The sequence below is a fragment of the Rhinolophus ferrumequinum genome, chromosome 5, assembly GCF_004115265.2.
Source record: "Rhinolophus ferrumequinum isolate MPI-CBG mRhiFer1 chromosome 5, mRhiFer1_v1.p, whole genome shotgun sequence".
In the NCBI taxonomy this organism is placed as follows: domain Eukaryota; kingdom Metazoa; phylum Chordata; class Mammalia; order Chiroptera; family Rhinolophidae; genus Rhinolophus; species Rhinolophus ferrumequinum.
This window is the reverse complement of record NC_046288.1, coordinates 8649371-8661912: the sequence shown is the minus strand read 5'-3', so window position 1 is coordinate 8661912 and position 12542 is coordinate 8649371. Positions and strand designations below refer to the sequence as shown.

Sequence of the window (12542 nt, the reverse complement as noted above, 5' to 3'; positions counted from 1 at the left end):
AATTATGGGTTAACAAGGTGGAATGGAAATGCAGACAACACATTCGTGTTGTAAAGCTGGAGTCCCTCCCTCAAGGAGCTATTATTTTAATTAGAGGAAGAAATTACAAATGTGAAAAAATAACTCCTGATACTGATAAGTGCTTTGAAGAAGACAAAAGGAGCAAATAGAGAGTGACTTGGTAAGGGTGAAAGCTGCTTCAACAACATAGGCCTCTCTAAATTGTTGATGTAGGAGCTGAGACATAAATGATGAGATGGAGGTAATCAGTGAAGATCTAGAGATCAGCATTCCAAGCAAAAGGAAAATTGAAGGCAAAGTCCCTGAGATGGAAAGGAGAGTGCAGTGTTTGAACATCATTAATAAGGTCAATGTGTCAGAAAGTTTAGTGGAGAAGTGGAGAGTGCTAGGACATTGGGTAAAGAAGAAGGAGGCAGGGACCAGATTATGCAGTGTCCTACAGGCCAGAATAAGAAATTGGATTTTGAGTCCAAACTGAATGAATATACGAAAAGGCCAGTAGGTTTGCCAAGTAGATGATATCATCGCTGATCATTAGTCCCGCCTTGTACGCAAAAGGAAGCCAAATTGCAGTAGGTTGCAAAGACAACATGAAGAACATACTAGATCAGAGGTTAAGTCATCACCAGGAGTCTCCAAAATGAGGATGCCCCCATATAAGGACTTCTAACAGAAGTAACACCGTCCTCTTTGGTCAATTCTTCATGGATCGCTCAAGTTGTAAATCATCTTTATTTTCCCAGGACCCATTCGTATTCATGTCTAATGGCAATGCTATATTCATTGTGATCACTGGGAAATCTGATGTGTCCAGCAGAGGCTTTAGGGAGATTAATTCTTCTCATTCCAAAATCTTCTTCCTCACAATTACCCTGTATTTTTAGCTTAAAGCTGGGTCTTGAGAGTACTTAATTCTGGAGAACCCATGGAAACCATCTTTGATTTTATAAAACAGAATATGAATCAATTTTTTAATGGTGAACTTTTTTTTAACCGCAAAATAGAATGTAAGAGAGTTTTTAAAAATGTAATTAATTCGGGACCTCACATAGTTCCATTCCAGTTAATAATGGTGAATTTCTCTACACCACTGAGAAATTTCCTTTAATTTCATAAATTATTCATTAACTCAACTGACAGTTTGAGATCCAAATTCTTGGATGTGATCATGCTGTTAGTGATCATACAGAAATGACCGTAGGACAACTGGGAAACGTACCTTGCTTTATTTATTAAAGCCTCATACACAAGGGTCTCATGGAAGAATTTAAAAAACACTTCCTCTTTCTTTAGGAAATAACACTTTTTCAGGAAAAGTATTTGTCTTCCTCACCTCAGAATAGCACATTCCAGAAAACACTACACCCACACATTGGACTCTCTGATTTTCTTCTCACCCAGGCAGTCATTAAACCAGCAGCTTCTTGGAAATGGGTAGGAAATTCATTCCCTGTGCCCAAGTTACATGTCTGCCAGAAAAACTACAAAGCTTCTGTGTGAACGAAAATAACACTTTAAGAATTTGCTTCAGCTGAGCTCTATTTAGAATATGCCAAGTGTCTACTTATCACCCAAATGACATTTCAAAAACTACAAAAACACTTGGATTGTGGTCCTGCATGATAAATTTTCCCTACCCTCCATCTCCTCACTGCTATCTCCTTGAAAATCATACAATGATAAGAGCACAAGTTGGTAGTAAGACTTGCCACAAAATTCCCATGTAAGCAATACTAAAAAGGATTTGTGTTTAAGAAGTTGGTTGGCCACATCAGTTAGGCCATGTTTATTGAATAACTGGGTGCTATAGGGGATCTATTCCTAGTACCCAGGAGGGCCCTTGCCCTTGTTCCGACTTGCATCCTGGCTCTGTGTTTTCTGTGACCTAGCAAAGTTCCTTGACCTCTAAGCCTCAGATTCCTCATAGGTAAAGTAGATATAACAATATTATTTATCTTAGAGGATTACAATGTGGTTAAATTGAAATAATGCATATTAAGCATTCAGAAAATCCTGGCATATAATTAAAATTAATCATTATCATTTTGTATAACCAATTCTGGGAAATAAGAGGAAGATTTAAAAAATTACAAATGACATATACTGTAGGATTAAGAGAGAAATTATTTAATACTGATTTTTAAGTACCATGGGAAGCTCCAGGGAGAAAAGACCAAGGAGATGAGAAAGGCTTCCTAGAAGTCATGGGGCTTGAGAGAGGCCCAGAAGGATTTGGACAGAATATGTAGAAAATTATGGCTATATGGACGCAGAGGAAGAGGCAGGAAGTAATATGCCTATGGAACATAGATAAAGGACAAACCAGTCAGAAAGAGAAGAAATATATGAAGGGATACAAAGTTGCAGAAAAATGAACTAATTTATGGTATGTCCACCAGTTGGGGAAAATAGCACAAACTTATTTGGTTAAAAAAATGTATGGAATGAAAGAAGTCTTTGACAGAAAATTATTTATTTCTTTTATCCATTAGGGCTTCTATGACACATTACCATAGACTGCGTGACTTATAAGAAACAAACTTATTTCCCACAGTTCCAGAGGCTGGGAAGTCCCAGATCAAAGTACCAGCAGATTTGGTGTCTGGTGAAGGTGCCACATTCTAGTTCATAGGTGGCCGTCTCCTTGGGAAGGCACCACAGAGCTCTCTGGGATCTGTAAGGCCCTAATCACACTCAGAAGGCTCCACCCTCTTGACCTAATCACCTCCCAAAGCCCCACCTCCAAATACGATCACATTGGAGATTAGGATTCAATGTATGAATTCCGTGCAGGTGGGGGAGACACAAACATTCAGTCTATAGCAATTGAACCTGATGTTTCTACTATAGCTGGTAGGGCTCTATTAGGAATTCAGCCATGGGACAGCGAGTGCTTCCATGAAAACGGAAGCACCAAACTACTTCCCCTACCAGCCTCTGACTACATTTCTTTGTTCCCCTTTGCATTGAAATCCCTCAAAAAAGTTCTATATTTATTCTGTTTTATTTCTTGTTATCTCTTAGGCTTTTGCTTCCTCACTCCACTGACACTACTCATGCTAAGGACATGCACATTGCTGAAACCAATAGTTGGTTTTCAGTCTTCATTTCACTTGACTTCTCAGCAGTATTTGATAGAATTGACCATTTGATAGAATTGATATACTCTCCACTTGGTTTCCAGGATATCACATACTCCTACCCCACTGGTTGTTCTTTCTCATCCCCTTTGGCTTGCTACTTCTCTTTTCCCATGTTCTTCATGTTAGGGCTCAGCCCTACATTATTTTCTCTATCTATACTCACTCTCTTGGTTGTGTCACCCAGTCCCATAAACCTTTATATCATCTGTATTCATGTGACTCCCAAATATATATCTTCTGCCAAGACCTCTATAATAAACTCCAGACTTGAGCCTCATAAACACCTCCATTCGGATGTCTCATAGACATCCCAAACTTAGTATTTCCAAAACAGAACTGATCTTTCTCCCCAAACTTGCTCCATTCACAGTCTTCCCCATTCAGTTTATTTATAGTCCATCTTTCCAGTTGCTCCAGCCAAAGTCCTTTAAGTCACTGTTGACTCTTCCCTTTGTTAACTCTTCTCAACCCCCAACAGCATCCAATCTGTCAGGAAGTCCTGTTGGCTCTACTTTTAAAATATATTCAGAATCAAACCATTTGTCACGATGTGCTCTGCTAATATACTAATCTGAGTTGCCAAAATCTCTCACTTGGGTTACTTCAGTGCCCTCCTAACTAGTCTTCTTGCTCCTATCCTTGCCCTTCTATGCCTATTCTCAATACAACCAGAGTGATCCCTTTTAGTCAGATAAAAGCTACAATAAAAAAATAATAACAAGTGTGGGAGAATTTATGGAGAAATTGGAACTTTCATGCATTATTAGTGGGAGTATAAAATGGTGCAGCTACTTTGGAAAACAGTTTGGTAGTTATTTTAAAAATTAAACATAGAGTTACCATTTGACCCAGTAATTCTAGTCTTAAATATATACCCAAAAGAACTGAAAACATGTTCACATATAAACTTGTACTTGAATGTTCATAGCGACATTATTCATAAAAGCCTAAAGGTGGAAACAACCTAAATGTTCGTCAATTGATGAATGGATAATCAAAATGTGGTTATATCTACACCATGGACTATTATTCAGCCATACACAGGAATGAAGTGCTGATACATGCTACAACATGGATGAACCTTGAAAAACATTATTCCAGGTGAAAGAAGCCAGACAAAAAAAGGCACATATTGTACGATTCTATTTGTGTGAAATGTGCACAATAGGCAAATGCATAAACACAGAAAGTAAATTAGTGTTTGTCAGGGGTCAGGGGAAGGAGAAGCGGGGGTGACTGCTGATGGGCATGGAATCTTTTCCAAGGGCATGGAATTTCTTTTCTAACTGACGAAATGTTCTGGAATTAAACTGTGGTGATGATTATACAACTTAGTGAATATAATAAAAAGAACTGAACTGTACCCTTTTAAAGAGTGAATTTTATGGTTTATGAATTGTACCTCAACTTTTTAAAGCTGACTACAAAGTTTTGAGCTTCTTTTCCATGGTTTACGTGTACAGGACCAGCAAACTGGGCTAAATTTACTACTACAGAGACCTGAGTCTATCTTTGAGCTCATGGAAATCAACCAATAAGGAAACCATCCTGGATTAAATAGTTCTTACATGACAAATGAAATCTGAACTTAGAAACTTTTTCCTGGGAGTAGGAAAAAATTACAACGTAAATCCTTATACTAGGGACTATTAGGTTATATAATAGATGCTGCCTTTGTGGTTTTGCCCAAGACACAGAAATATGTTTCAGAAGGATGTTTCCTCTATTGACCAACTCTACAAGAATAGGGCATAAAATCAAATTGCAACTAACTCCATAAAGGAATTTCTGCCCAAATAGTACAGCCTATCTCTAGATGACCTAACTTTATATAGAGATAAAGCTTGTGAAGCCAAAAGACGCAGAGAGTCACATACCCTTAGACCAACTTCCTGAAATACCAGATGTCTCAACTGAGCATTTGGCAAGTATTAGGGGGCAGTCTAAATTCTGATTTGTATTGTTGATTAAATAAACGTCCATATGTTTTTGATACTGGACATGCAGGTAGCAAAGGCCATACACTGTCATGAGAATTTAGAAACTTGATTTATATCCTTGTCTAATCAAATAGTCATCATACTTCCAAGCTAGGGTGAACTCTAGAGATACCTGCAGATGAGGGTAAAAAGTTTTCCAGATTCAGCAAAGAACTCAATCTTCTCATTTGGACAAGCACTTAGAGGAGAGAGAGCCTTGCGTTTATGCTATTAGACATGGAAGGCATAATTTGGGTCTGAAAAACTCTAAGTGCAGGTGTTTTTAATCAGCTGCCTCTATCATGAAAGCATTTCAGTAGAATCTCTGAAAGACATGTAATTTGGTGTACACCTGCATTTTTTATGAACTAAGCTCTAAAATGTACCCCCTCAAGTAGATGAATGACCTATTGGAGTCATGGTGTGTTAGCTTTGGATACTGCACTGCAACACTTTATAAATGTTTACTGAATGAATGCATGAATAATTTAATGAATTTATGTTACAATATCAAGATATTAGAATTGAATATTTTTTCTTATGTAATTTTAATAGGAATGTTTGTGTTATATGAAACATTCTCAGATGACAAAAAGTCTGGATTTATTTTCCTTTTCTTTTTCAATATGATTACATTGTTTTGGCTTTTTTTGTTTGTTTTTTTTTTGTTTGTTTTTAATTTTATTGGGGAATATTGGGGAACAGTGTATTTCTACAGGGCCCATTAGCTCCAAGTCGTTGTCCTTTAATCTAATAGTGGAGGGTGTAGCTCAGCTACAAGCCCAGTTGCTGTTTTCAATCTTTAGTTGCAGGAGGTGCGCCCACCATCCCATGGGGGGAATTAAACCAGCAACCTTTTTGTTGAGAGCTTGTGCTCTAACCAACTGAGCCATCCGGCCACCCCTCTGGCCGGTTAGTGGCAGCTTGTTTTCTTCAATCTAGTTCTGGAGGGCGCAGCTCACTGGCTCATGTGGGAAATGAACCAGCAACCCTGTTGTTCAGAGCTGGAGCTCTAACCCTGAGCCATCTGGCCACGCTGGAGTTATTTTTCTAACTTTATGTTATTGGTTGTTTGCTCATATATCTTCCCCACTGCATTAGAGGCTCTTTGATTATGTTATTCGCCTTTGCATCCTCCATACAATGCCTACTCCAATCCAACACCCATTAGCAGATACTCAAAAAATAATGGGAAGGAGATTCTGAATGGAATTAGCTGGGGTTGTTTTGTAAACTTTGGAGGTATAAGGACAGGACAGTGTAGTGGACACTTTATTCCAGAAGCTGAGGAGAACGGCTGTTCCCTCTCCCTTTCCTCTGGCAGCCGGAATGCAGGTCAATGACTAGTCATGGCCAGACAGATCCTCCTGTTAGGGACTTTGAATCCACAGAAAATGACTCAAAGGTACAGGATTACTTCACGTGAATTGGCGGCATCAGTGGCAGATCTGAATTAGCCCTCCAGGGACACTGCTAACAGAGCGGCTCCTTAAGCAGCCCATCTCCGCAGCAAGAGTTTGGTCTCATCTTGCCCATTATTTTCATTCCTGCCCCAACCTGGTTCTCCAGATTTCTGTCAATTCATAAGACATCTAAGGAAACTGAAGAGTAAATTTGAAGGCAATCAGAAAGTACAAAAATACTAAGGTTACCTTTCCTACTCATTTCCTTGGAAGACTTATCACTACTTACCCATTATCACAGTCAGACAGTGGTTATGGTTTTCCAACCATGCTGCTCTCTCAAGGTTTTCCTAACCCTTCTGTGAAATAAAGTTATCTTTTTAAAAATCTGAATGTCAATTTCTATTTTAAATATCTAAAAATATCTAAAATACTAAAATGACATCTTTCCACTGTATTAAGGAAATGGAGCAAATGGAGTAAAGAGATTATCTTTTAAAATCCAATATGCACACAATGTAGCCAAAAGGGGAGACCACAAAAACGTCCATAAATGGATGAATAGATTTTTAAAAGTGGTATATTCATGCAATGGAATATTAGTCAACAATAAACAGTAATGAAGTACTGACATAAGGATGCATAAAAACATTATTCACAACATTGTGAATATACTAAATACCATTGAACTGTACACTTTTAGAAAATGGTTAAAATAGTGAATTTTATATTTTGTGTATTTTACCACAATAAAAATATTAAATCCAATATGCAAAAAATTAGAAGAGACATAAAGTAGAATATTTAAAATAAGATCCCTTCTATTTGTGATAGAACAGGATGGCTTGTTATAGGAATTTTTCTGGTTGTAAAATCTTTGTAGTTCCGACTTCCCCTCGGAACTCTCAATGGAATTATCTGTCATTATGTAATCAAGTTTTCATATTAAGAAATAACCTTGAGTCTTGATGAGAGGAAAATAAAGCACACTCAAAACGCTTTTCATTTATCTCCATCAAATCATATCCCATTTCATTTAAACACAATAAGGAAGTTGTGAAAATGAAGTATAATTTCATGGATGTTGGCAAATATAATTTTTCCACTTGGGCCAAGTTTAAAGTTCTTTTATTATATATTAGCATCAGTTACTCAATTTTCCAAAGATGTGGTCTTTACATGGGAAATGAGCTGAGGATGCTGGGATTTACATAATTCCTCAAACTGGGATGACAAAAATGCTGTTAGTTGCTATCCCATAACTGGATGGCTCATTATTGTAAAATTGTTTCGGGTTTGCTTAGTGGAATCCTGGGAAATGCCATTTACACAATTTTTTATTCTAGAATTTTATAATTCCTTTATCTTTTATTTTTCTCATATCTAGATTTTCCCCAAATCTTACATACATCAGTAATAGAAGAAAAAAAATACACACACACACACACACACACACACACTCACATATATATTCTAGGACTCTTCAATTACTGCTTTCTATCCCTGATAGAACTGAAAAAAAAACCCCACAAAATAGCAAGTACCCTACTTTCATAGTACCTATTTCAGTGTGTTTGTATCAAGGCCAGAGTGAGTGTCTTAATTCTACTAAGAAGAAAAAGGGGTGAACAATTTCCTGATTTACATGTCCTGCATTACTTAGGGTAAATTGAAATACCAGCAACTTTAACTTCTATTTCCCAATTTATTAAAAAATGTGTGTTACTTAAAAAGGAATTTTCAATAACCTCTGGGGGGAACTTGCAACATTTTCCCATCCAGGTTCCTCAGAGGAAACCATCTTAATGATTTTATAAATAATGAAAGCATTTAATTTCAGAAGTACTTAAAGTACAATTACTTCATTTACTTTTAGAGGTTTCATCAAAGCAAGCTTTCAACCCAGATCCTTCAGAGCAGGTGCCTGTAATTAAACGCGGTCCCCTCACCTGATTCATTTCCCATGCTGTGGAGGGCTCTGTTTGTGAGGCTCACTCACCGTGCACTCATAAGGAAGATATTATTGCCAAGTTCCATGAAGCCCTCTGAGAAATTCATCAGTGCTACAAACTACTGACCTTACCCTAAACCCATCTGCTTGCAGGCCAGCCGACTCAGGGTCTCCTGCCACCCATCCCCACACACGTGGTGTGCTGTGGCAGCTCTGTGAGCAGTCAGGAATGAAGAGGAGTTTGCGTTTTCAGAGAGGGTCACTGAGAAACAAAAAGAGAAAAACCTTAATTTAAAACATTTCATGAAACCAAATCAGAACTTTGCGTGCCTTTGCTTCACTTGTATATAGTCATTTTTATTTATTTTAGCTAAGAACCATTTGGTGAATACCTACCCTATGCAAATCACTGCTCTCAGTGTGGTGGAAGACTGAAAAAATGAATTAGAAATGTTCTCTGCCCTCAAAGGACCCAAGGCTCTGATGAAGAGACAGGTAGTTCTTATCTTTACTTAGAAGATGGCCAGAGGCAGGGTCCATTCCTATGAGTTTACCTAGTGATTTGCATAATTGTACGGAGCTAGTTAGTTGTAACTTCATATCATTTCCTTTCAAGAAAGCACATAAAAATTCAAGTGAGTGATAGTGATACTAATTTAGGGATAATTTGGTATATGCACTAATTCCTATTTGATGAAAGAACATCCTCTGTTAATAAACCACAGATCATTTGTGAGCAAAGAATCACAACACACATGATAACTAAGATTTGGTCAGATGATGCAAAGGACTGAAATAAGAGGGAAGTGGATGGAAGGAGTGATGAGTGTGGGATGACAGAATGAATCAAACTCAAGATTACAAGCTGCAGCATTGGAGGTACTGATGGGAGATGCCGGTAAGTCCTGTCCATGTAAGGGAGTAATAGTTACAAGTCCCATTTGGATGTGGAACATGAGTATAGGCAAGATAGAAGAGCCACTTTAATATCCTATTCCAGGAGGTGTCAATAATACAAGAACGACAGGATACTGATAATTGTTGAAGCTGGGTGATAAACTTAAAAATTATATTCTGGCAGTTGTATAGGTCATAACAATTTGAACTCAATTTTTTTTTTCCACACAGAATATAGATAATGCAAATAGAGAAGTAACTTGGGGGGAAATCTTCTATGAGTTGGAAACAACATATGAATCACCACCGTCAGCTTTTGCAACAGTGAAACAAAATAGATGAACTTGGTTAGTAAAATCCAGGGAGTCATTTAGGGTTTATTTAGCTTAAATGGCTGACACGCACTAGAGTGCACAACAGATGGCAGAAACAAGCAGCTTACCACAGTCCCATTCGTCTGAACTGTCTAAGCAGTCGGCTGCACCGTCACACCACCGGTCCCGTAAAACACACTCGTGGTTTGCACATTCCAGTTCATCATCTTGGCAAAATGCTGGTATGGGGGACAAGGAACAAGAAGACAGAAACATTTTACAGATAAATGTGATTATCGCTAACATGTACATTATCATTGGCTAGTAGGACCATGGAAGGAAGAAACTATGAGGTCACTGAGGCCTCCAAACAGGTGCCAAGACAGAATAACAGCATCGGTAAAATCTCATTTCATAGATGTTAGTTCATACACATAGCAAGCGTTTAAACAGAATTACTATCTCCAGTGACTAGAGTCTCTAGTTCTAATGATAGGATTGAAAAAGTGGTACCAAGAACAGCAGAAATACTAAAGATTAGCTAACAGGGTTAAAATCTGAAGTGTCAGATGATGACACGGGGGATGAGCAGACTGAAGTCTTTACCATGGGATGAAAACCAGCGATGTCCACATACAAGGATAACATTTACTTGGAAAAATCTCTACTATCAAATGATTCTCTGAGTCACATCCTAATTCTCTCTTGGGTTTTTAAAAATCATAGTGAAACTCCTTGGTTGCCTATCTAGCATCTGTCTCCTTTCTTCCTCCATTTTTGGGGAAAACTGATTTTGTTCGGCCCCCTCCCCCCCACCCTTACCCTGCCAACCCCCACTCCATCCCTAGCTCTAGAGGAAGATTTTGATTTGTTTAAGTGGGACATTGGCATTTTTCTGACTACAATTTTTTTTTGTTTTTTTTCTTTTTGAGTGCAAATATTGTTCCAAGAATAAACATGAGATGCAAGATCAGGGTCTTGGCCTATGGTGTTGTGGGTTGTGCTTTGCAAGATAGTTCCTGCCCAAATCCTGCTGGCCAGGTCATGTGTCCTGCCTAGCCTGGGACAGAGGCAGCCTGAAGAAATCAGCCTCTTTCTCTAATGGGTTCTCCCTAAGGGATGCCTCTTTTTGCATTTTAGCTGTTTAGTTTAAGTGGTGTCTTTTCTAATCTACACAAAGGCTCCTGACTGCTAGCCCCTGACTGGGACTCTGCTCAAAGCTGGCCAATCTGAGTGAATACCTAATTGATGTTCGAGAGACAAGGGTGAGGTTCTCACTCCTTCCCGCTGATATGATCAAGAAAGCCTGGCGCCCCAAGGGCTTTGGGGATCCACTTTTTGACCCTGGTGGGAGCCAGTCTGAGGTCAAGCCTAACAGAATCACAGAAGAGGTGCTAAACTCTTGCATCCAGCCTCAAGTATCCCTCCTACACTTGACTTTCTATGAAAATACGTCATAGATGATATAGATGGTAATAAAAGATAATAAATGTCTTCATTGTTTAAGTTGGTTTGAGTTGGGCTTTCTGTAACTAGTAGGTAAAACGTCTTAAGAGATATAATTTTTTTTTTCTGATTCTCAAAGTCGTGGCCATTCATTTAGAAAAGGTAGAAAAGATAGAAAAGCACAAAAACTTAATAACCCCACCACCCAGGGATTATAATTGTAAACTTTTTCTTATGACCTTCCGATATTTTTCTATAAGTGGGTAAACGTACTTTCAAAACTCAAGACAATAATACACATAATACTTTATATTTTGTTTTATTCACCTAATGATATGTAATGAACCCAGGGGAAATTATTCTTCTACTTTGATTTTTAATGTTTGCATATTATTTCATTTTATGGTTGTATGATATCCACTATTTATGGGTATTTATGGTGTTTTAATTTTTTCTATGTTATAAATAATGCTAGGATAATATCACTGTGCGTATATTTTACACACGTTTGATTGTCTTCTTGGCACATATTTTTACAAGTGGAGTTTTGGTCAGAAGGTCTGAAAATACTAAAAGCTTTTAATATATATTTCCAACTTTCTAGCTTATATTCAAACGAGAGGTAACTGATGTTTAAAATAGAATGTTGTGCTGACAAATTCACGTAAGCACTTACAGCAGTTTTTTTCATCCATGTTATCAGGACAGTCTGGGAACCCATCACAGATGAATGTGTGTTTCAAACACTGTTTATTGGATGGACATTCCCAAAGATCTCTCTCTTTACAGCCTGGAGACAGAAGAAAAGGTCATTTGCAATAGCTGTGGAGGTGAAAATAAAGATGAATTTGATCAAGCAATGTAGAAAAATTATAACATAAAGCATGATTTTTCTTAAAGAGTTTTGACTCTGTATATTATGAAAAATATAATTGAAGTAGAAATGCTTGATAATCTCTGTACTGCAATATAAAGAGTATAGCTCTCCTAAGAAAAGATCGAAAGTGACAGATGGGAAATGGGAAACAAAAATGAATAAGCAATTGTACATTAACATTCATCTTTAGCTGTTCCTTTTGCTTTCTGAGTCAATTTGCCAACACATGAGACTCATCGATAAAATGGTGAGTTATGCTTTTAAGCAAATATGCCAAAACCTAGTGATCTCCAAGCATATTATCTAAAAATTTCAGTCAACAAATGCAAAGCCATTGGAGAGTTTAGCAAAAGAAGCTCCTCCCATGCCAAACACCCACAAAACTAGTTTAAGAGACAGACACGAAAGCCATTCCTTTAGTAATGTAGCCAGAGACGTAAGGTTAGAAACTATCCACTAACACGGAAATGAACACAATTTGCACCAGATCGAGACTCTAAACTTGAACTGT

At 37.8% G+C, this 12542-nt stretch overlaps 1 protein-coding gene across 1 annotated transcript in view; it reads right to left on the bottom strand.

Annotated features, from left to right (window-relative positions):
- CORIN (corin, serine peptidase) overlaps positions 1–12542 on the bottom strand; it is a 202541-nt gene that overhangs the window by 28439 nt on the left and 161560 nt on the right. The window contains 3 exon segments of the mRNA XM_033106663.1: positions 8630–8759; positions 9837–9947; positions 11831–11944. Coding sequence (XP_032962554.1) covers positions 8630–8759; positions 9837–9947; positions 11831–11944 — 355 coding nt within the window.